The 25731-nt window shown below is 38.9% G+C and overlaps 1 protein-coding gene across 6 annotated transcripts in view; it reads left to right on the top strand.

The window, feature by feature from the left end:
- TBL1X (transducin beta like 1 X-linked) overlaps positions 1 to 23465 on the top strand; it is a 209486-nt gene extending 186021 nt beyond the window's left edge. For all 6 annotated transcript variants that reach the window (XM_072336421.1, XM_072336454.1, XM_072336429.1 and 3 more), the window contains 11 exons: positions 200 to 332; positions 7840 to 7981; positions 10757 to 10820; positions 10925 to 11022; positions 12549 to 12609; positions 16304 to 16425; positions 17887 to 17961; positions 19584 to 19711; positions 20846 to 21011; positions 21918 to 22019; positions 23126 to 23465. In XM_072336421.1, coding sequence (XP_072192522.1) covers positions 200 to 332; positions 7840 to 7981; positions 10757 to 10820; positions 10925 to 11022; positions 12549 to 12609; positions 16304 to 16425; positions 17887 to 17961; positions 19584 to 19711; positions 20846 to 21011; positions 21918 to 22019; positions 23126 to 23152 — 1118 coding nt within the window. In that variant the 3' untranslated portion in view covers positions 23153 to 23465. The remainder of the gene's footprint in view (positions 1 to 199; positions 333 to 7839; positions 7982 to 10756; positions 10821 to 10924; positions 11023 to 12548; positions 12610 to 16303; positions 16426 to 17886; positions 17962 to 19583; positions 19712 to 20845; positions 21012 to 21917; positions 22020 to 23125) is intronic.
- Positions 23466 to 25731: the final 2266 nt, after the last annotated feature.

Here is a 25731-nt window from a genome sequence, read left to right as displayed (position 1 = left end):
TTAGAAAGCTCTATATTTTGAGGAAATATCATAATTTTGAATTGCCATAGAAAAGAAAACAGAGCGGCGTGACCAGTGACACAACACAGAGCATTAAATATACATTGCTTTTAAGGCTTAGGCCACAGGTATCCAGCTGTTTTTAATGCAGACCTAACATGATCTTGCAAACTAATTATTCTGATATTTCTCTTTACAGATAATCATTCAAAGCCAATGGAAATTGACGGGGATGTTGAAATTCCTCCTAACAAAGCAACAGTCCTTCGGGGCCATGAATCAGAGGTGTTCATCTGTGCCTGGAACCCTGTCAGTGACCTGCTAGCATCTGGGTAAGGCCATGACTGGAAACAGCTGCTGCAATTAGAGTCAATTTAGAGATGCAAGAACTTGAGAGCAGATAGTAGTGACCAATCAGTAATCTCCCTACTGATTTTTTCAGACTGCAACTCTTTTTTTCAGCAGTACTGCACATATGTAGGATTTAAGTAATAGTAAGGTGATGCAGAATATGAAGCATTTAAACATTTAAAATGTGCACTCCATGGTTCTGAATGCAAACAAAATTTGTAAAGGTTTTTAAAATAACTGGATAATTCTCAGACTATTAGAAGTTCATGCAATCAGTTCCTGCTTGTCTTAGCTAATGGTGCACATTGGGATCTCAGAAAGCTTCGTCACCCAAGTTTTATTTTAAAAAGTATGGGGACTATAAAACAGAGTTCTCTTTAGCCGTGTCTTCATTAGCATGGTCCAGCGCAAACAGTAGTTCTGGAAAGCAAAACTATTGTTTGAGAGTCCTATGCCACCACTGTTTGTATCAGGAAGGGGTACTTCAGAAGGAACCTGGTTATGTCCAATATGCTCATCATTAAGAAATGCTTTGAGGGCATGTTTTGTTTCAGTTTCATTGATAAAATCCAATTTGTGTTCTCTGTTGCCGCTCAGCCATGACAAAGCATGGTAAGCAGGGCAAACAGATTGACTCAGAAAAAAAGATTTTGATCCAAGCTGAAATGCTAATGTAAACATAACCCAGGAGCTGTGCATAGACACTATTGGAATCTGTGTTTGCCCGTGCTTTAAATTTAACTTAAAACAAAGGCTAAATTTTAGATGGGCAACTGGGAACGTGGAGGAAAACTGATGCAAGTTAGAGGAGGTCTTCATCACTAGAAGTTACCTAACAAAATCTGAGCAAGTACATGGGAGAGGAAGGTTGTTTTTTCCAACTTTTTGCTAACTCATCAGAATCATCTTCTCATGAGATCTTTGTTGACGTAATGCATGGAAGTAAAAAGTGTGGATACAAATAGGAAAGAATAAACGTGGGGAAAAAATACCCTAATAAATTAACAGAAGTAAATATCAGGTTGGAGAAACAGCACAAAATCGCTACAAGATTGTGAAGATGGCAGTTTCCAATGAATGATTTCAGATGACAGGCTGGATTTTTAGAAAACAGAATCTTTCTGAATGTATTTTATTTCCAGAATGTCCAGGCCTAATAGAATTTCCTTTATACCAGCCATTCTAGGAAATGTACTTGTAATCGTAAACTTATCCTTTGGGGTATTAATTTGAATTGTATTGAAAACAGACTTCAGGTTATCGCATAATCACAAGCACATTATCTAAGGGAAAATATATAGGGGAGAAGGGATACCATAAAAAATTATTCTTTAGGGACACCTGGTGGCACCTGAGATGCAGCAGCAAAGGCTATTTTGTTCTGGAGAGTACCCGCACAGCTGAAGTTAGGTATCTACTCAAGTGCTCTGTCACTCTGCCAGTTCTTTCATCTCTCAATTCATTATACAGGGTGTTAAGACTTCTCAGTATAGGGGCTCCTACTTTACCTATTGGCTTTATCACCTGTTGAATTTGTTGTCTACTTCCCAACGTCCAGCTCACCATCGGTGCATTCCATGCCACACGGGTGAGCTCTATTTCACAGTCCTTGTGTGCAGAGTTTAAACAATGACTGAGTAACCAGTGAGTATTTAATTTTGCTGCAGAGCACTGAGCACTGGTAGCTGGATAAAGCAGAGTGCCTAGGGCAATGATCATAGAATCATAGCATCCTTAGTGTTGGAAGGGACCTCTGATGGAAGGGCCATCCAGTCCAACTCCCCTGCAATGAGAAGGGACACCACAGCTAGGTCAGGTTGCCCAAGGCCTGTTCCAGTGTCTCACCTTGAAAGTCTCCAGAGGTGAGGCATCCACCACAGCACTAGGTAACCTGTTCCAGTGCATCACCACTCTCACTGTAAAAGATTTTTTCCTTCTATCTAACCTAAATCAATGCTTCCTGAGCTTGATGGATGGTATCTTGCACAGTCTCCACTGAAGCTGGAGGACAGTAATCAGAACCATTAGTTAGATGTTCAAGATAGAGGAGTACCTTCTCACTATCCTTTCAGTTAGACTTTGCCCTTCAGAGTAGTAAGTCCTTATTTGTAGGCTTTGCTATTCATTCTGGAAGCATATAGATACACACATAGGCAGAAAGTGCAGTCAAGTACTGTGTCTCATGTGGACTAATGGCAGTGCATTGAAAATGCAGATATCTCAAACTCACATGCATCTTGATCAGATTTTAGCCTGTTTGTATGTGAATTCTGTTAGCTCTCAGATAATGCAGAAATGAGTGCCTTATGAAGCTTACGTGATGGAAAAAGCATAAAATGCACAGGAAAAATGGAATGGCAGGAAAGGAGCTGATTGATGATGCCATTGTACAGAGAAATATTTGAGATGTCTTGTATAGTAGTGCTGCATGTTATCATCTACAGATAAACTATATATTATGGTAGCAAATAAAAATAGGGAAGAAATTCCCTGAGGTCTTAAGCATGCTGCAGTTCCATTTGTCCTTTACAAAGTATTGCTTAAAAAACAAACCCTACAGTTAGACTGATGTGAGAGTGCTGAATTGTTAGGTTCTATAATAGCCATACTGTGCTGCCCAGTCCTTAATTTTCTTCTGTCTTCCCATCTGCTTGATTGTACCCATCTGTTTTCTCTTCAAAAGAACACATATAAAAACCCTAACTATTAAGTAAGCGAAATAGTGCGTTCATTCTGTTTATACTGCGCATAGAACAATTGAATTTCAATTCATGGCAAAGTGTTTTCTGCAAACCTTAAGTTATACAGGTAATCAATCTAACAGTTAGTGCCAGTTTAGAAAGCAACCTGATGTAATCTTCAGAGCACTAGAAGAATAATGCAGATTCACAACCTGATCTGAAGCAAGCTACATAAGGGAATTATAGCATTGGTTTCCAGATTTAGTGAGTACCCCACAGATAGAAAGAAAGCTGTGTATTTGATGTACCAGATGCTGGCACTGGTTAGCACAGAAATGTGTTCTTTCTGGACTTGGCAAAGGGCTATTTAAAAAATAAGTGTGGAGACAGGAATTTCTCTGATCAAACAGTAAGAAGAAATACCTTCTGTGGCTACCCTTCATTCTCCATCATTCCCATTAGCATGGAAATGGAGGATCAGGAGACTGGTGATAGTAGTAAAGGCTACCAAAGACATGACTGTCACCAGATACTTATGAGAACACTTGGATGTTGCAGAAGGAAGCAGTAAAGTACATACGTGTGGTTTTCTAGGAGGATTAATTGCACCTTGTGAAGGAAACGAGCATTCCAAAATAAATAATAGTGTACAGCGTTTTCAGAAGTTAAAAAAATAATAAATACGTGCATAGGAAAATGTCAAGATTGGGACATTCCACGATTCCAGTTTTGCTCTTAAAATAAAAAGTCCTTCTCTTCAAAGACTGATTTCTTCCTTGAAATTTCTTTCAACGTATTTTAATTTTATGGCGTACGTAAATCATTACAGATGGTTGTGTTCCATGGGCAGTGCAGAAACAGCTACATCCACATTAGTAAACTAAGCATGCCTGGGAATATTCCTAGGCATTGAGGCCAACTGGCACGGTATGGCCTGTGTCTGTGCTAGCAAACCATCCTGGCTGCCAAATAGGGCGGTTGCCCACAAGCTGCACACTGGGGATTATCTCTGTGTTCCCTATGCCCAGGAGTTTTTCAGTGGGATCATCGAGATCCTTTGTGCAACAATACACATTAATGGCCCCATCAGAGAGTGCCAGTTCAAACAGCCCAAGTTCTGGCCAGGGGTAATCAATCTTATCAGCTTGCTAGCTGATCGTGGTCCAGTGACCCAGAGTGTTCCTGAACTTATTTGAATTTCCCAGTACTGAAGTAGACTGTGAATGTCAAGGTTGCTGGAGCCTTGAACTCCTAAAGCTTTTCTAGTTGAATTTAGGCTGCTTCTGCCTGGACATTTAGCTGCTGTTTCCAAGAGCATGCTCTGTTCTGTTACATCCAGCCATGCCCTTTAAGTAATTCTCATAGTTGTGAAGCAGAAGAACCTGGCCTTATTCCCAAAACACAGCAGTAGGTTTCTCGGCTTATCTTTGCTGACCTATACCAGCCTCTTTCACACAAGGGAACTTTGTGTCTTGCAGAGCTTTGTGTGCATATTTGCTCTCTGTAGTCAGCATAATAATTAGCCATAAAACTGTTGTCCATAAGATCTTTTGATTATAGCTATGTATGGCAGAAGCAAGAGAGTTTCTGTGCCAATTTCAACTTTCATCTCTGGGTTTTACATAATGCTTTGAGTTACTGTGTTCCTCATATCAGCTGTTTAGTACCTACTGTGAATTACCCTCCTGAAAAATCCTTTTGAATTATCACTTTGAAGAAATGGATTGCAAACTCCCCTAGATACTACCAGGTGCTAATTCTTTTAATTTTAAGTGCTTATTCATTAGCAATTGACTTCATTGGGGCCAATTTCTGCATTATATCAAATCTGCTAATGCAACCGGGTCAGCTATTAGGTGAGTTTTATTTGAATAATCCATTGTGGGGAGCAATATTGCTGACTCAGTGGGACAGACATTAAGTTTCCCCATAGTGCTTAGGCACTTGGCTTCTCCCTCTGGATACCTCTGAGGCAATTGCCTTTGCTTACTCCGTAGGAAACTTAAGCATTTACTCTAAGGGACCTGTTTTATTAACGAAAAATTAGGCGTGTAAATTAAGTGGAGGAGGTTCTTTCCCCTTATGCTTTTGATAATCTGTACTAAAATAAAAAACCCAACCTGTTTCATCCAGAAGTGTTAAAGACGTGTAGCAATATTGTATATCAAAATAACCATAATTGTAAGACTGTACCTGAAGATTAGAACCACCAAAATTCAATAATCATGCAGATTCCTTTACACACTGCTGCTGCTGTTTTAACCTCTTTGCTGGCTGCTGTGGAATAGGGATTTTATATGTCACAGATAAAATTCTGCAAGCATTCTTCCACTTTGATTCATGATTACACAAGGGCTGAAGGGCATGAAGTAAAATGCTTTCAGAACTAAGCCTTCCTAAAATTTGGCAGTATTCTTCAGCAGTGCAGAACAGTATACCTATTACTCAAGTGTTCATGACTCGCATGTTGGAATGAGCTGCTTTATCATGCAGATCGAAATGCTTCTGTGGGCTAAGGAGATTAAATATCTTTCTGAATTGTGCTTGAACTATGGTTCTCTAATAAGGTAGGGTTCACTGAATCATTCAACAGAAATCAGAATACTTTCCAGAACAGAGAATACTTTTTTTTTTCCTTTTTTTCTTTTTACTTTTTTTTTTTTGTCCCCAGTAACAAAGAGGAAGACACACAAATACCCCTGCCACACACTGGTAGGCTTATAAAGCCTCTCTGCAGGGACACATAATAGCTTATGTAGCCTTAGGAAGAAGAAAATGGAAAAACAAAATTAAAATACTGGAAAATAAGATTGCCCAAGCACAGCCAGCAAACTGACTAAATAAAACTGTTGGAAAACAAAGCCATAACCCTTTTAGAAATAGCAAATAGGATATTGTGTTTGATAGCCAAGTGGCTGAGTATTTTATTCAGAGGGTCCAATAGCAAACTGGATTGTTACAATAAGGGCAGAATTGGCCAGGAATCTTACGCAGTGTAGAAGCCAGCACTGAAGGAATTTCCTACTTAGCATGTTAACCAGTAACCCAAGCCTATGAAAGACTTACATTCCCACTATTGTAAATTACTGCAGCTAAAAATGCCCCTTATCTTCTGAGCCTTGTGTTTAACTTCATGAACTTTACCGCCAATACATACAAAACTGTTCAGTTTTCTAAACCTCTGAAGAAGTAAGAACTGTATTACATTCAGAGTTCCGTATGATGACAAAAATTATCTTGGTTCAAATTATTTCATAATCACCGATGTGAAAGATGTGTGCCAACAATTAAAGAATGGCTGCATAGTAGCCAAAGAATGGCAGTAGCTTGTGACAAAGCCCTGGCCAGGGATCACATCTCAGCTTGACACAAAGGGCTGTGAGGAGATGGGAGGCACATTCCCCAGGCATGCAGTGACCCAACAGACCTCAGAGACACTGATACAGGCAAAGAGGATTTTTCTTCTACAGTTGAAATATTGTTTGTGTAAAATCTTGCTATATTGTTGATAGAAGAATATGCAAAAAATCAATCCATCTAGTTTGTTGCTTTATCGGTTATTGGCACTTGAAAAGTATGAAGCGTTCAAAATTGGCTTGGTATTTTTCATATGAACAATTAAAATGCTTTCCTAATAGACCAGAAGAAAATACAGAATCCTCTTGTACTAGGAAAAAAACATGGGTTATCAATGCGAAAATGGATCTCAGGATTTTTGTCTTCAAATAAATACCTTTTCTCCTTGCTCATGTATCGGAAAGTAAGTCCTAGTCATTAATTAAAAGAAAGGAAAAGTTAACATCAGGTGCATCAACAACAACATTTAGTTTTGATTGTAGCAATTATAGGAAATATAGGAGAGATCCTAATTCTGCTCCAAGTTTCTGCTTTCTGCAGGGAAATTAAAATTACCCTCTGGACACAGCAAGAAATCCATCGTACTGAGTTGCTTTGGTTTTTGTTGCTGTTATCAATTGTTTGAAAAGAGTAGGGGGGGTTGGGGAGGGCAAGAGGCAAATCCCAGTAAACCAGAAAACATGATCTCTTCCACCCTGCTGGAAATTGATTTCTGACCTCAGAGACATTTTTCATTGGAAGGAAGATCTGTGCACAGTGAAAATAACTGTATAATTTTTGAGCAGATTATGATCAACTTCTCACTTTCTCCTCACGGCATTTTCTAGACAACATCAGGGTTTCGGTCTGCAGTGAAAATATCTTCCTAGAAAACATTCTGTCTACGAAGCAGATGAAAAACCTCAGGCAGGGCCAGGAAGCAGGCACTGCAGCACCTTTGTCACACTGTTAGTGGTCCCCTTCCCTAAGGCAGCTGCCAGGTGACATTGCACCTCTGCAGATGGTGATGCTGCATTCTGCCCCTCTGGGAGCACCAGGGGCTCTGTCTGCCACTAGGAGGTTAATGTGGATGTGCAGTATTTTTGTAGGAGGCATGTGGACACAGCCTTTGTGCAAAGGACTGCCTTTATGTTGGTTAAGTTCCCCGAGACCATCTCTGTAATGGTTATGTGTATGAAGTGCAAAATGTAGGTAGCAAGCAAATGTGCAACTATTTTTTGAATAAAGCGAATGATGTTGTGCTGTAGATTTAGATGATAGATATCATACTAACTATTAATTTCTTTAACAATATTTGCCAGTGTAGGGAGTGTAGGAAGCGCAGAATTGAAAAGTCACATCTGAAAGGTTGTGATGTTCTCTCAGTTAAAAACAGAAACTGGGGTTTTTTACTTTGTTTGCTGGGTTGCCACCAAGAGAAGTTTTCATCTCTTTGCAATTGCTTTTGTAGATCTGGAGACTCAACAGCCAGAATATGGAATCTCAATGAGAACAGCAACAGTGGTTCCACTCAACTAGTTTTGAGGCACTGTATAAGAGAAGGAGGACATGATGTCCCCAGCAATAAGGATGTGACTTCACTGGACTGGAATGTAAGTTAGCTTCTAAGACCGTGTGTGGTTTTTAACTGTCTAAATTTAATTCAGAGTCAATTACAGCTGCTGCTCTGTATCTTTTATATCTGAGGTGACCAGAACCTCTGTCCTAACCTACTGACCTCTTGTTTCAGATACTCATAATAGACTGAACTTTCCCCTGTATGCTTTAATTTTCCATTACTGTTGCCATCTTCAAGCTTAATGATGATGTATTTATGTATCTGTTTTTAGGAGCATGAGTAAAAATAAACAGCTAACTTTAAGAATGAAGATTAAACCAGCCATCTATGTAGTAATGAAAGCTGATTAATAATGTCTTTGCATCCCATAGTTATTCTATTTTGGCATATGAGGAGATGCAGCACCAGTGAAGCTGCTTCTGAGATTGAACTGTCAAGACCCACTCCCATCTGAATTATGTTGTACGAAACAAAATGTGCTCACTATGTAGTCTATACGGGTAGGAGCATGTGTAGCCATTCTCTTTTTACCCATCCACCTTCCAGGTGAAATTGTACTACTTGATCCCTTATTGATCTTCATCCTGCAAAATCTTTTATCTGTCTTAGATATTACAGTCCTGCACGGAGATGACTGAAGTGAGCAAAGAAAACAGGTATTCTTAGGAATCCCCAGTGGCTGGACAGTGTCTTTGGGCAGCACTAAGACTGCTTAATGTCTCCTTTCTGCTGCTGAGCAGTGTAAAAGGAACTTATAAGACCTTGCAGGAACCTTAATTAATTTTGAGATCATTTTCATTCTGTCCATTCTGTTGATATTAGAATAGACCGAGTGATCACAACAGATTGAAAACTAAGCACCAGGAAGGATTCTCATCAGTTACATATGGTTTCAGTTGCTGGTCAGAGACCAAGATTTGATTAATCTTTACTGCAGTATCACTATCCTTTAGTGCTAGGTGGGCTAGGTGCTTCACAAAAGTGTAAGATTAGGCAGCTGTGCAGGTCAGCTTCCCCTGTGTGTTGTTTATTTGACACAATAAAGTTGATGAGTATCACATGCAGGTAAGTTAACAAAGCAAATGAAGATCAAGGATGTGTATTACTTGTTTTCTGTGTACATCATGGGAAAGAAAAATTGTCAGGAAAAAACTGAACTGACGGGTGGGAAGAGGGAAGTTGAAAGAAGAAAACAAGCAAAGATTCAGAATAGTTATGAGAAAATTTGTCAGTAATATGTTCTTCCTCTAGTAGTTTGCAGATCCATACCCTTCCAGTCTCAAGTGATACTTTACTTGCGCTGGGCTAGTATCTAACATAATGAAACGTTCCTCATTTAACCACCATAAGTGCTTCCAACTTGCTTTCAGTCTCCAAAGAATGTGCATTATCGCTAACAAATTTGGATAAACGGTATGTCTCATCCCTGAGCTTTCCATCTCTTTTCCCTTCTGCTGTTCCCTTTGTCCATATCTGTGGTCCACATAAGCATACTGCACAGTGAAGTTGACTTGGGTTTCCATATTTTTCCCCCTAAGTCATTACATATTTGACTTAAATCTACAACGACTCTGACTGCTTACAGTTGGGCGTGTGTTTTAAAGAATTGTCTTATGCTTTTTCCTAATTTTTTATTCATGATGCTAGAAATGCCATCTGCCATTATTTAGAACTATTATATTAATCATATTCCATTGTGAAATGTTCACATTGTTTTGTTAAATAATATTATGTTAAATTGTTTTTTATCTGTTTTATGTGATTATGTTATAAGAGGAAAGGTTATTTCTAGAGGTCATATTCAGATCATGTCCTTTGGTAGAGGCTAATCTTCCTCGTATTTAGCCATCTAAACTGGTCATAGAGGATCCTGCTAAGAGACATGTGCCTTCGTAGAGGTCTGGGCAGAGTCTACAGCAAATACAATCATGAATTACACTCCAGAGGCAGTTAGTGCCATTAGTTCTAGAGGGAAACTAGGTTACTCTGTTAGTCTAACTCCTGAACTTTTGGAGGTAAATAAGGCGAATCTCACTCCTAATCCAGGTGCTAAAATGCTTAGTGACTAATTGCCCACTGCTAACAGTACCTACCCACCTCAGCTGGTTCCAGAGTCAGGTTCCTTTTGATTTCTCTTATTATGGCCCAGTAAATCTTTCATTGCCACACAGGAGTTATCCTTAGATGAAGATCAGGTTCCACAGAATGCATGTAATTTGCTAGTTAAAGTTACCAGGCTTTTTTCCTCTCAGTTGGAACCTGTAAGTTCCATTTAGAATTCTGAGATTGCCTATCATGATGCTGTGCCTCCGAGCATATGTGGGAGTCTTTAGGCAACCTGGAAGCAGTTTCATTGTGTTGGACAGCATTCAAGGTGTTAATCATAGGTAGCTTATGTGTTTAGGTCCTACTTTTAAGTATGGTTGCCTGAAATTAACTGGGATTTGGTAAGGATATGCACAGTTGGTTAATGATTCTTAGGCTGTCATGTCTGAGATGTAATATTTGTTATCTGGAAGAATCCTGAATTGATTTTTTTTTCTATCTCGCTTTCCTTTTCTAATCATCTTGAATGAATTACTTTTATCTGATGGCATAGCTCAGTTTTTCAGAGTATTGTTCAAGGGTTTTATTTCCTCATTCCATTTGCAGTACTTTAGTTTATATGATACTGATGCTGTCCATTTTACTGTGTGGACTCAGATTTCCTATAAATTGTAATGCACAAACCTGATGGGGGGAGAAAACATTTTGGTTGAAACAAATTTCATCTAATATTGACCTTTGACATTTATATACATCCCAACAGAGTGATGGAACACTATTGGCTACAGGCTCATACGATGGTTTTGCAAGAATATGGACAGAAGATGGTAAGTCAAACAGCAATCAGTGGCCCTACGCAGTTAGCAGCAATAAAAAGGAAGTTGACTAATTCATAAACAAATTATAACATTAGCTTTTTTCTTTATTGCAGGTAACCTTGCAAGCACCTTAGGTCAACATAAAGGTCCAATATTTGCCCTGAAGTGGAACAAAAAGGGGAATTATATTTTAAGCGCTGGTGTCGATAAAGTGAGTTATAAAAATACATTGTTTTAAATTCCAAGTGTGCTGACTCAGTGAGCGTGTGCTGTTGAATTTCGTAAGATTATTTTCTTCTGCTTCAGGAGCAGTAGGGAGTTCTGGGGAGTTTCTTTAATTTATTCTAACGTGTGTTGGATTTCCTTGGGTTAAGTGATTGAGTACGTTTTTGAGACGTCATGTGGGAAGTCTGTTTTTGTGTGAACTTTGTTTTAAAAAACTCTCCACTTGTTTCCTTTTTAAAACTGCATCTTAAATGTTTCTGTAAAAGAAAGAGCTGCTTCCACTACTTCCACACCACTACAGAGTTTTATCAATTGCAGCTCTTTCCAAGGGGAAGTTATCTTACACATGCTGTGTTTTTAGTGCATCTAAATATAGAAATGTTTGTATTTTGATAGAATTTATATGGTTTCCTGTACAAACATGCAAAATACAGTGGTTCTCAACTGAAAATGAAGCAAAACATGGTAGTTTCAGCTGAGTGCGTGTTAGAGATTAAAATGAGCAGATGACTGGTGATGATGAGCAGAAATCGATCAAAACTGAAACTGGAATATAAACACAGCATTCATCTTGCCTAACTTTTGATTTCTGAAGAATTAGATTTGTGTGCCATCTTTGGCTTCCTTCATAAAATAGGGAGAGAAAAATGGTACTTCCAAGTGATGAGTTGCATGGCCCGTGTTACAGTGGGATGCACAGGCAGTGCTCCTCTCCAGTAGCTGATAGAAGAAGTCAAGGGAAACGCACTCAAACTCACTCTGATTTGTAGAGTAGATGAATCTATATTTTCACCTAGTTGTGAAAATGGAAATTTGCAAAAAATGAGTTTTATTCCTTCTAATACTGGCCCGTATACAGCTACAATTGTCTCACAACAACAGTTCCATGTAACAGTGGTGATTCTTTCTATGGACTGTTGTCACCAATTTATTTTCTCAAAGGATGTACTCCCAGTAAGCTGACAATTCGCTTAGATGGTAGTTTTGAGTTGGAAAATTGTTTATGTGTTCTGCGAGAATGATTAAAACCTGTAGTAAAGCGAAGTGCACTTCAGTCTGTCCTGACACAGTAGTAGGAAGCCGTAGGTGCTCCACGGCCAAACATTTTATGTCATACTTTAATTATTAGAAGTAGTATCACTTAGTTTTGCAGTCAAATTCAACTTGCATCTTAGGAGAAAGCAAGTCTTACTTGATAACTGAAACAGCTGTAACAGAATTCTTATTAAAAATTTGTTGTACTCTCCTCCAGCATTATTCAGTGAGAATACGCTGTTTTAGCAGTTACATTACTTGCTCTATAGGGGTGATACTTCTGTATCCACACTTACATAATTACTCTGTGGTGTTTGGAAGTGATTTCTGTTTATTCAGCTGTACAGCACGCAAGGCTCTCTCTGCAGTCAATAATTTTATAGTTGCTCTTCAGTGGCCCTCAGAACCCTTCTCTGTATTTGTTTTCTCTGAGCTCAATGGTCACTAACCCTTATTTCCCCCTTCTTCCTCATGCAGACAACAATTATTTGGGATGCTCACACAGGAGAAGCTAAACAGCAGTTTCCTTTCCATTCAGGTAATTTTTGCAGAACTCACATTAGTAACATAAAAAACACATCTTCATTTTGTCAGTCTAAATTATTCCTTTGTAAAAATCTGTCTGCCAGAGGAAAAAAACACAAATTTTGAACCAGGGTTTTTGTGCCTTAACTATTCTGAGTAGCATGGTCTGTGGGATTATCCCTTTTTAAGAAGGATGGGTTTCTATGAGAATCAGCTTTGAAAGTCAAATTGAACTCCAGAAGAGGATTTACATGCCAGCCAAGCCTACTCAGATGAATGATTGCATCATTATCTATATGCTTGAATAGTATCAAGGTTAAAATAGTGACTTCAGAAAGAAGCGAATATGGATCTTTCAGCAGCTCGCATTCACTGCTGTAAGCATGAAGGTCCTCAGGGATTTCCCATCTTCTAATTTTAACCTGAAGTTCCTTTGTGTTTGCTTTATCTAACTATCAGAAGTCAACAGCCAACCTTACTTTGGACTGTCAGTTGTAGGTCTTGTCCTTAAGAAGACAAGAGAGAGATTTTGATACAAGATATAGATTCTGAGTAATCCTGAGTAACAGTAATCACTGGTGTAATCATAAATTTAACAAAATCAGAGTTTAAAGATGATTATTGAATTCATAATCCAAACCAGGTAAGTTGTCACACTTAAGTATTTGTAATGGGCATAGTCAAACTGAGATTAAAACCATCAAAAACATTACAGGTTCTGATGCTATAATGGCTCACTGTAACTAATCACTTTTTCATGCAGCAGTCTTACACGAGGTTCTTAATGGTATTAAAAAACTTATAGTTCTGATTTCAAGATGTTAATTTCCACAGTTTTAAATTCAATTTCTGGTTGGTCTCATTCTCAAATACTCACATCTATTTGCAATAGAAATGGTTGTTATTGAAAGACAAAAAAAATGCATCCATGCACACAACAGATCTGTACTCTACATTTTTGTCACTCGCCTCCAAGGTTATTAATTCAACTGTTTAGAGGAGCCGGTGTCTGTTGACACATTTTCTCATTGTGGCATTTATTTATCAATCAGAACTGTTCCAGTAAACCACATTTTGCACTGTATAGTGTTATAGGTAATGAAATTCTTAGGCTTAGTAATCCCTAGCTATTGATCTAAATAGTTATGGATTCAGAACCCGGCTGCCTCTTCAGAATCATGTTCACTGAAGTGAATCTGTCTTAGCAACATGCACTGGGGAAGCATCGTGATTCTCCCTTTAGCAACTTGAAAACTTAACTATTCGTTCCAGTGCAATACAAGGAAAATTGTTACTACATGTGTTGTCTTTCAACCATAAGACGTGATTGAATTTATTTTATTATTTCAAGTACGTCTTGATAGGGATATAAAAAAGAACAAATTGTTGGTAGACCAAAAACATATAGTCAAATGCAAGCTCCTTAAAATCAACAGGAATCTTTGTACCTAGATAATTCTAAAGCCAAGACCTCATCTTTACCTTCTTGCTTCACCTGTTCGCTAGAACAAACTGACAGAAATTACTCACCATATCTGGAATCTGAGAATCTTATCAATAGAGAGATTAAAGGTGGCATTTAAACGTCTGGTCTGTACAGAGCACAGTTGCTTAATCACATACTTGCGTGTCATTCTTCTTTGTATACATCTTTGAAGTCTGGAAGCTGCTGGACTAGGAACAACACAGTTTTTACTCAGCTCTTACTTAGGTTACACACACACAGACGAAACTGTCATAACTTTTAAGACTCCTTTTTCTAAGTCAAGGCCTCTGAATCACTGATGTTACACCACAGTTTAGACCATTAAGTGCTCTAAATGACTCATTAAGAACAATTAACTCCATGTTTGAGCTTCTCATTCAAAAACACAGCAAAATTTAATGAAAAGAGGCCTGAATTAACTGATAATTATCATAATACATTTGTTCTTGGTGCTGATTATAGCTGTGTTTCTTAAGGGCTTGTTGCTGCTTTTACTAGGTGACATTCTAAGTGTTTTTAAGCAATTGACCGGTGTCCTGTGGTTCCGAAGGCACTTTGGCAATTCAATTACTTGCATCAAAATCTATGTTGGATTCTTTTTTTCAAGACAGTTTCATGTAGTTACTTATCCAGTAAACATATGATTAACCACACTAATAAATGAATCTGTATTAATTATCAGCGCTCCGTAATTCAAATTATACAGTAATGCAAATCCATTGCTTTAGGTGCCAGTGGCTTTCAGAAAATTACTTTTCAGCTCATGTATCGTACTAGATATTAGCCCTGAAGGTACATAGCTGTTAATGAAGACAGAGCTTTTGTTTGCTCTGGAACAGTAATACAAAGCTTGCAGCTTAAAAATTAAAAAAAAGACTGCCTGTTTGGCAGTTAGAGAAACAAAATCTTCCACAGTTTCCTGGTGCTCATTCCCATTCATCAGGAATCTCCAAGCAATCTGCCTTTCTCACACAGATTTCCTTTTCAGTTCTGCTAAGCAGGGATTCCTTACCTGTCACTGAGCTTTCTTAAGAATTTTCTTTGCTGTTCTAAATAAATCCTCGTATTTGAAACAGTTCCTGCCCTTGGTTCTCATTTAAAGAACTATCAGGTGATCAGATGATGTTCAGTCTCATTTTGCAGTTCATGAAATTTAGAACAGGAAAAATGTATTTGAATAGAATAGGCTTGGCAGAACACGTGTCTTTTTGGCTCTGTTTTATAAAAGTATTTCTCTAAGCATCCTTGCATTAAGGCATTTGTTGCTTTCATTCTTACAATAAACTTATGTTATACCATTGCCAGAGAGAGATTCAACTTTGCTTTCTAAACATCAGCCTCGTTCTGAGACATTTACTTTTCACCAGCGTGCAGAAAATGAAGATTACTGTGTTTTGGCAAATCCCATATCATCCTCCAGAGGGCGGCTAAACTCCTTCTTGAATTAAAACAACAAAAAAAACCAAACCCAATCAAGCAGCAGTCATAGAAACACAAACTGTGAAGAAAGATATGGGGATTTTTTACAGTTTTGCAGTGTATGTGTTGCACACAAGCTCTGGTTACATGATGAGGCGCTGTCTGTGTACAGAGTTTCAGTAGTTCAGTCTCCATTAATGCCGAAACCTCTACAGAAACTCAGGTTTCTGTAGATTTCAGGTAGGTTTCATCGATGTACCAGTCTTAAATCTATCCACAGCCAAACTGAACTGAGCGTGGGATCCACATGTGTCTGCATGGAACGACAGTTTTGCACTGGTCAATGCAAACATGACCAATATACAGAGTATAAAAGAAGAAGGCCACATGCTTCTTCTCCCTCCTGTGTTGTATCTGAGGTTCACAGGACCGTTGCACATTCTGATCAAATTCTAACCCAACTGAAATCATCCTCTTTCTTCAAAATTAGTTTTTTTCCAGCAGTTCAGTCGGACTGGCTTACAGAGAAATAAATGGTACAGGAGCAGGATAGTTTTGCCCTCTTTTATCTGAAAGATTCTCACAGGTAGGTTCTGCACAAAGCATCCAGATCAGCCACTGCAAAAGAGAAAATAGTTCCCTTCAGACAATGTCTGTCATGCCAGCAACTAGTTGCACGTGATAGGCCCACAGCAAGCTTTTAGTTTCTTTGATCCACATGGGTGACAGAAGGAAAATGATTTGGGATGAATGTTCCTTTGCTCTGTTCCCTAACGTTCCTTCTGTTGTTTCTACTTCACAGCTCCTGCTCTGGATGTAGACTGGCAGAACAACACTACTTTTGCCTCCTGCAGCACTGACATGTGCATTCACGTATGCAGACTTGGCTGCGATCGTCCCGTTAAAACCTTTCAAGGACACACAGTAAGTTTAAGAAGTCTAAAATGTTAGTGACTAAGTCATAGCCGCATGTAACAATGATGACAGCTGATGTGTTTGCAGGGTGCATTCTAGAGCCATTGGTGTTATATCCCATTGCTTTCCTAAAGGCGTATTCTTTGGGAGTGAGTCACTGCCTGTGAGAAGGGATAAACTGTTCTAAGGCATTGTAGGAGGCAAAACCTGCAGCTTAAACAATGAGACTATTTATATGTAGCAGGAGCTGCAGACTGAAGGCACATCAATAAATAAGATTTTGTTTTCCACTGGTGTAATTTCCTTCAGTAAATGAGAACGATGAATAAGAAGAGAACAGTTTACCTCCAGTTGTTGTTCCGTTTTAAAATCAATTTCATCTAATATCTGTTTAAGATGTATTTGCAACTCATTTTTTAGTACACAGTGCCTGTCAAAGGCTAGTTTTTCTAGCTTTCATTCATGAGAAAACTGCTATCGGATACAGAGCTGTAGTTTATATATTTACTCCCAGAACTGGCTATCTCCACACAGAGGAAAAGCGACCCTTTCTGAGACTGTTAGTCGGTGGTTATACTGACATTAGGCTGCTGTTTTATGACAAGTTTTATGTTCCTACTTGCAGAACGGTGGGTTTTATGATTATATGAATTGCACCATTTTGCACACGGACCAGATTTTGCCTTCAAATATTTGTACAGATCCTCTTAATGTCAATTGAAGCGTGTAAAACGGATAAAGCAAAATTAACATATTTTCCAGGATTATTTTCACTGAGACCCTGAGCCAGTTTATGCTTAAAATAATAATAATAATAAAAATAAAAAGAATATTTTGTCTTCTTGTGAAATGCTCTTTCACACTGTTATGTTCACATAGGTATGACCCTCAAAAAAGCACCAGAAACTTTCTGATTGTCGTGGGGGGATACATTAGGTTTAGTTAATTGCAAAGTGCTGTAAAAACTAACCTGGAACAAAATATGAAATATTCAGCATGCTGAATTTCATCTAGAAATACAGTCCTTTTTAGAGAGGCCCGTGTTGTTGTAGTACTGCAGTAATAAGAATATTGAGGCCCATGAAACTCTGCGCCCCACTGGTATTTTCTGTTGTAGATGTACAAAATATTAAGCTAAGAAATACTTCAGTTTAAGAGTCAGTTAATGTGGTGTTGTTATTCTGTCTGGATTGAGGGTTTATTTATATCCTTGCAGTTGAGGACTTTGAGAGAAGACATATCAGAAGACTGATTGTGTGTGTTTTTCACAGACGCAAAATGGTTACCATTCTTAAATGGTGTTTAAACAGTGTGTTATGGAGGCAGAGCTTCTTTTGTTCGCCTCTTAAAGCAAAGAGTAATTTGTAGTTCACCTTGTTGGAGACATAAACCATGAGTGCCCTCTGCTGGGTGCCCGGTACAATGCGGGTAACCTGAATATTCTCTTAATAAAATCGCTCTTTATTTCAGAATGAAGTTAATGCTATCAAGTGGGACCCATCTGGCATGCTACTAGCATCTTGCTCCGATGATATGACATTAAAGGTAATATAATTTCCACACCTGCTGATGAAAAAGTAAAGACAAAAGTTATTTCTGCTTTTTAATCTTCTCAGAATCTTCTCCAGAATGAGGCACTGTATGACTGAACACTCTTCATGAACAATAGTTTCATCTATCCCAGATTTCTTAAAGCCAATGTGAATGAAAATAGAAAAGTAGCCACTGGGAAAACTGAAACATCCTATCCAAATAAGTATCAAGCGACTGATATGTCACTGTCACAGAATATTCTTAGTTTAAATGTACACATAGATGTATACATATTTATATATATATATACCTGCTTGCCTACCAATGGAAGTTCAATCCCTATGCCAAGAAGCAGTTAAAGAGTTTTCCCCTTGGAGTCTTTCTGTCTGAAAGGAATTTCACTGAAGTCATCTGAATTTTGTTTTGAAAAGCCTTGGCCAGAGCAATGGGACGGGACATTATTCAGAGCCCAGCAAAAATCTGAAGCGCTCTCTGAAAATACTTCTTTATCCATTCATTGTATAGGAAGACTAAGGCAGCTGTTCTGCTGATTTAATTGCATCTGTTAGGTACTTGAAGGTAGATGGGATTCATCCAGATTCTGTCTTATGGATAACATAGGCTACTGGCACAGCCAGGCCACAGCACTGTACCAACAAAGTACTGTTAGTGCAGAGAGGCTCTGGGTGTGCTGAAATACTTCTTGTCATAGAACTTTTCCAGCCCAAACTCTTCTCAGTCTCATTGACCCTTCCCAGTTGCATTAAATAAAGGCAGTGTCTATACAGGAAGATCTGTATTGTAACAACTAAGCCTTCCTGCTGGACTGCAGAGCTAGCCCAATATTACTGTTAATATTCACTGTTTTCTCTGAGCAAGGCAAACATCCCAGGCAACATAAGGTTTTGCAGATAGAACTGCACTAGTAATACACATTTCTTATAACATAATTGGCTTAATTAAAACTCATATTGCTTTCCACTGCTGATCGTATGCACACAGCCTATGTGTAAGAATGGAAACAGAGCAGCAAAACTCGTAAATGTAGATGAGGGCAAGGATTTACTAAGTTACGTGCTGTATGTACTGTATGTTGTTTATCTTGTATTTAACTGATTGGCTATGCAACACTGCATACGTAACTGATCTTTTTCCATCGTCCGTACTGTTAAAAATACGAGGAAAACAAATGGAGTTTAGGAAGGAAAGGGAAATCTGACTTGGCTGTTGGGAAAACTGCTACGTTCTAAGCAGCTATAAAAGAGTTTACTCATTTTGTAAGATGACTGCTGTTCTGCTCTGTGAAACTGCAAGTTGAACTTCTCTGAATAGCATAACTTCAGATTCTATATGAAAATACATGCATTGGCAATGTCCAGAATAGCAGCTACTCAGTTCTGATCGATTAAGTACTAATAAATGTGTGGCACTTTTCCCTCATGGGACTATTCTGCCATCGTAGGTGTCAAAACAGCTGTATTAATAAACTCAAATTAGGTTGTATTTGTGTGTATGTATGTGTGTCTGGATACTAAATAAACAAACAGCAAGTATAACATGGAGAGAACCGAAATAATTCAACTGAGATTTTTAATGTTGCCATTTTTACCCCTTCACAATTGCTCTAAATGTAGATTTGGAGTATGAAGCAAGATACCTGTGTACATGACCTTCAAGCTCACAGCAAAGAGATTTACACTATCAAATGGAGTCCTACAGGACCAGGCACCAGCAACCCGAACTCCAACATCATGTTAGCAAGGTAAAAATACATCTCTTTCTGTTGCCTACCAAGGAGAAGAATCATTGTTCTGACATGTAACTCTGGTGTTCCCTTGCTGTAAGTCTTCCTGTTTACAATTCTAATAAGCTATCTGCTGAATAAAGTACACAGTACCTGCACTTCTAAATCAGGGGGATGGATACAAAAGGCAGAGGTATTATATCTGAAAGATGAAAAAGAAGAAGAGTTGAGTCATAGGATATTTTAACTTTTCAGTTATCTCGTTAAAATGATTGTAAGTGTGGCACTGTACCTTCACATCCAGCATCTGGTTGTTAAGAGTGCATGTCTTAAATGAAACAGATGGCAGCTTGTTAAGCCAGTCGGTGTGTGTTCTAACAAGAGTATGCAATTCACCTGGGCAGATACATTTTGAAGTCTTGTTAATTAATGGATAATGCTCAAAATTCTACTTAAAAATCAGTTCGAAATTCTTCTGTGAGTTTAGGAAATGTATTCACTTGTTAAGGGTTAGTACCATGAGATTATCAAATCAGCTCATTATGTTTTCAATTTGGGAAAGAATTGAACTGAGTTGTTTTATTTATTTTACTCCTCAGTCTGATAGTGAACATGGAAGAACTTGGCTTTCTTGGAGCTGTTCTTCTAATATCATTTTTAGTACCAATTATTTCCCTTGCCTTTCTCCAGGCCCATAGCCGGGGATTTAGATGATCTATAGCAACAACAACAACAAACAGAACTGAAACAAAACAAAAGAATCATAATTCTAGAGAACTGCAGAATGTTCATTAATATAAAGTCCAAATTCTTAAGGGCCAAGATTTCTCTAAGATTTTCCTAGAACAGTTTATCCTGTTCATGGCAATGTGCATTAAAATGACCTTCCCGGATAACAGGTGGAACCTCAGTAAGAGGAGCTTGGCTTTCTTTAGGTTGGGGTCTACATGTGAGAATTCAGTTCTGTGGGTGCAGTCCTTGTCATGGAGAATGAACAAGTGTTACATGTTTTGCTTTTCTGTTTGAAGCATTATTTTCTGCTTAGCAAGAAAAAAAACCTCTTGGTATTCTTTTCAAATATTTACAGTATCAAACTACATATGGATTAACACCCAAACTAAGACATGCTTTGTGTTTGAATGCTTCCTGTAGTGCTTCATTTGATTCCACTGTTCGGCTGTGGGACGTTGACCGAGGCGTCTGCATCCATACATTAACAAAGCATCAAGAGCCTGTCTACAGTGTAGCTTTTAGTCCCGATGGAAAATATCTAGCCAGTGGGTCCTTTGACAAATGTGTCCATATATGGAATACTCAGGTACTGTTTTGATTCATTTGAAGCACATCTGTTTTGGGTAACATGTTAATAGCAAAAGCTTCAATGAAAAACATATATGCTTCTGCAGTGATAGGGTTAGCCTGATTGTACTGACTGATAGAAATCCCAGCATAACAGTTGTGTCACTAGAAATAAGAGATAGTGGTATTTCGTATCAAAGCGAGTTCAGTTGTGAATCTGATGCACCTGGCTTATCCTTTGTGGTGATGAGATGAGGGATACTAGGGGAATACAGACTAAGGATTGGAGATACTCCAGAGAAAAGTGGAGCATTTGGAGTTTTTTCTTCCTAGAGCCAAGAAGTTCTGTCCCCTCATGTACTATATCCTTAGTACTGGAAGCAAGCTAAAATTGCTGGGTTTGGCATTGATGTCCACGCAGCTTTCTTCCTTAAACTTTGGTGATCTGTATATGCTTAGAAACTGTGGAAGTTCTCCTGTTACTTGTTTCTAATGCATGGAGATGTATATTGCATGATGAACTTGGGCAAGATCCAGCCTCTCTCATACTGATGGCAGACGTGCCTTACAGTTCCACAGACCCATGGATTTGGTTTTGAATATTGCTGCCTAAGCACTGAATTAAGCAATAAACTTTAGAGGGGAGTATTTCCTCAGCTTAACCCCACAGGCCTTCACTGCCGTAGAGCTGACAAAAGCAGATGTTTAAGAGTCATAGTGTATGTTGCTTTCTGGACAAGCCTGTTTGTCTTCAGTATCAAAGGCCAGTTTCTTAACTTCGGCATCTTACAAAGATGACTAGACTACAGTCAGGTGATATGAATATCTCCCACACACCACCACCATCTTTTCTTTAATGTTGTGACACACAGAGAAAAAGAAGGAACTTCTGCATTGAACGTTTGCATGCTCTCTTGCTTTGTAGAGTGGAACTCTAGTACATAGCTACCGAGGCACCGGAGGCATCTTTGAAGTCTGCTGGAATGCTAGAGGAGACAAAGTGGGAGCAAGCGCATCAGATGGATCGGTAAGAAGCTTTACACATTGTAAATGTTGGGAGGAAGTTACTCTTCTGGAAAGTGTCAATGAAGAACATGTGTGCCATGCTCCCGTTTCTGGATAGGGCTCAAGGTGTAGACAGCTCCAGACAGAACTAAGTACTTCTGTGGAGTATATTAGAACTGCTCCTGCTTTGAAAGGTACTGTATGCTAGGAGGGATATTTTTATTGAAAATGAAGAGTGCTTGTGGAATCGGTGAATATTGTCAAAGGTGGGAATGACTTTTAAATACGTACTTGATAAGAACAGCGGTGGTGTTTCTATCATTATGTATTTTGAATGCCAGTTTTTAATGATTGGTCACACCAATCAACTCTCAAAGTTGATTTGGGGCTTTCTAATTTTACCCCACAGAAGAAATGTACCTTTGAATAGTACCTGAGAGAGCAGTTTTTCAGTACAATACCCAGCAAGTTCATCCCATGGTAAAGGAAAGCTATCGCTGAACATGAACTGATTATTCATTACAGGTTTTTTTGTTATTTGTTAAGAAATTCAGTGATAGCGTGATCAGCTTGTGAAGGACACACGGATGCTATAACATGCTATACACCAACTAAAATGACTCTTCTTCATATCTAGCTGGCATAACTCCACTGTAGAGCAGTATTTTTCCACTGTTTTTAATGAAGGGTACACAGAGAACACAATTCAGTTGCTTGAGTTGTATCATTTGAACTGGTGCCGTGCCTGGCTTCCAATAGCTGCTCCAAATGGGCGCTTGTCTGCTCCATGTGCTGTGTCGTGCCTGACCAGCCTGTGAATATATTTTGGGTATACTTCAAAAACTGAAGGGTTTAAGCAACTAAATAGAACCTATAGTTCTGCAGGGGACGTGTCATCAAGATGCTTGTTTGTAATTTGACGCAGTCCCAGCTGAGTCTTGAGTGTATGTTTTCCACTTCTTTTTTGTTCGTGTGTGCATGTAAACAGGTACTTGAGACTGACTTGATTTGAAGCCTGGGAGTATAGCACACAGCTGGCTGATCAGCCGATTTTACTGGGCCGTATATAAGTAGGAATTCCAAACAACTTTCAAAAATGTTCCTTAATCCTGAGTGTTTTTTCTCTAGGTTTGTGTTCTAGATCTGCGGAAGTAAAAGTGAAGTTTTAGAAGAAATTTCAAATGGACCAGCAGTGAATGTGTGGGGAGAAGCACTCTTCAAAACTATTCTTAACAGCTCCAGAACTGTACGAACTTGAACAAAGTTAGAGTGTACTGTGAAACCAACTCTCCCTGGCCACAGGTGTCTAGTATTTTGTCCGTAACCTTCATCAAGGAGTAAAAACACAGTCACTTCAGAGGGGGAGGGAATGGTTTCCACTTGGAACATTCAGCCTTGGAAGCATGAAGCCACCAGCTAGGCATTGCACTGTTTGGTTTGCGTCTGAGAACTTGCTCTGATGGCTGGGAAATAAAGAAAAAAAAAAAAAAAAAAAAAGCTGTGCCAAAAAAAAAAAAAAAATTAAAAAAAATAGAAAAAAAAAAGAAAAATGCTGTGATAAACCAAAAGGGAAAAAAAAAAAAAAAAAAAGTCCTCCTCCATGCGGTGTTGTATTTTTTTCCTTCCAATTTGGACACTACAGTTGCTCTCCCAAAGGACGTTCAAAGACCAGTTTGTACTGATGAAATGCTCGACTTTGTAATCACAACACTTTCTATTTTCTAGACTACTTTTTTTTGTTCAGTGGTTTTTCTATCAGCTGGAATATTATAGCCTGGAGGATCCCAGGCTTAGGATGAACTTTTGTTGTTTTCCTTTTATTTCTCCCTTCCGCTCCCAACTTCTCCTTCCTTTCTTTTCTCCTTTTTCTCCTTGCCCATTTCTTGTTTCTTTTTCCCCTGTATGCCCATAGTAGATGTAGCCAGGTGGACATGACAATGAAAATTTTTGACAGACTGCTTCTCCTCTCTTCTCTGTTTCTCTTCCTTTCTTTCTCTCCGTTCAAAAGAAAAAGAATCCTCCATGCTTCAGATCTTAGCGTCTCAAGGGCACTTTCAGCAAATTGTGTAATAAGTGCTTTATATAAGAATGCAGTGCTGGGGAAGATTTTTACAGGAGAAAGATGACTTTTAACAGAAAGAACCCAGTGTATTTTTGGAAAAATAATAATAATAATAATAATATTTTTTATGTTGAACACAGTTTTAAAAGCTGAAAATGGCCACCAAATATAAAGCAGTTGTGTGATTCAAGGAAAAAGAATGACAGAATCCAAGGAACATGAAAGCTGCAGTATCCTTTTTGTCTTCTCCCTCAGAAAGTGCTGTAAGGCCGAACGCCATCTGATAACATAAATGCCAGTCATTTATTAAGAGACCTCTTCCAGCAGCCGGAGATTTATAAGTCTCTTCACTTTTTGTGGCTGTTTGATGACTTACACTTATTAAAAGGAATTTGTAGGTTTGAGACCATGAGTAGAACATTCAGTTTCGTGAGTGCGTGTTTTCGTTTATCCTCAGTAACATGGAGAATACGGTTGTCCATCTTCTTTCCTTGAGAGGCAGTTCAGACTTCATACAGACCATGTGTTTGGCTGCCTGTGGCTTCATTGGGCAGTGCTGTCCTTCACTATTCTTGGTATTCATCCCATCAGCTGTTTCTGTTCCAGTAAGTCAGTGACTTAATGCGACCAACCGGACCAAGATACATTGACTGTGGCTATCGGTGTTGAAGAATGGACTCCTGCTGCACTCCTGACCATCTGTGGTGGGCACATGCCTAAAATCAGGCTCTTCTGTTGCATCTGGCAGTGCATCACCCTCTGCCTTGTGTGTTCTCCGTGTGACAAGAAAGGCTTTGGGTCTGCAGGTGGAGGGTCACTGTCTGTCCAGGCAGGTTTAGCTTTGAGTGATGCTCAGAAGACAACGTAGAAATCTCAATTTTGTGAGGATGCGACAATATATAAACTACTTCTTTACATATATATCACGATAAAGTTATAGTGGGCAAAATGATCAGAACGACAATAAAGACATCCGAAGTATCAGCTACCCAGGTGGGGCATGATTTCCTTACTGCCAGCTGGACATCTGCAGATGAAGATTTATTTACTGTAAGAGCAAATGATGGATGCAGAGAAGGTACAGGAAAGCCAAAGGCAGAGCTTACTGGAAGCGGTGTTAAATGCTGAGGCAGCCTTGGGGTGGTGGCTGTGTTATTCAGACAGATCTTCAGAACTGCCTGAATTGAGCTGCTATCCTCCCTAGCCTGCAGGCGAGGTAAGGGTTTGTAGCACAGATAAAAGGAAACTGAGAACCCCCTGAAAATCACACAGTGTGTTCCCACCCAAAGTTGCTATTTCTGCAACGCAGAATCTGTCCTTTAATTTGACCACAGCTGCTGAAGTGGTGATTTGATCTGAGCAAAAATCAAACCGGGGCTTTGATACTGAACTGGTGGTGCAGGATCCACTGGGCATCACAGCATCACGGAATTTGTATTTCCTTTTTTTCTCTTGTATTTTCCTCTCTTTATACTTAAATCTTTACAGTATCCGAGTCCTTTCCCTGGAACCAGCTGCTGCCAGCTGCAGGTGCTTTTCTTAAAGATACCTAGTTGGAAAGGAGAAAATAAGCACCTGCAAAAACTGCTAATTAGTCTGAGGGGAAGGCAGCTGTACGGCATCTTGGTTATTAATTACAATTAGGCTTGTTTATCAGTTGCATCAGAGAACA

The sequence above is a fragment of the Excalfactoria chinensis genome, chromosome 1, assembly GCF_039878825.1.
Source record: "Excalfactoria chinensis isolate bCotChi1 chromosome 1, bCotChi1.hap2, whole genome shotgun sequence".
Classification (NCBI taxonomy): domain Eukaryota; kingdom Metazoa; phylum Chordata; class Aves; order Galliformes; family Phasianidae; genus Excalfactoria; species Excalfactoria chinensis.
The sequence above is the reverse complement of the archived record's forward strand: the minus strand, read 5'-3'. Positions and strand labels throughout refer to the sequence as shown.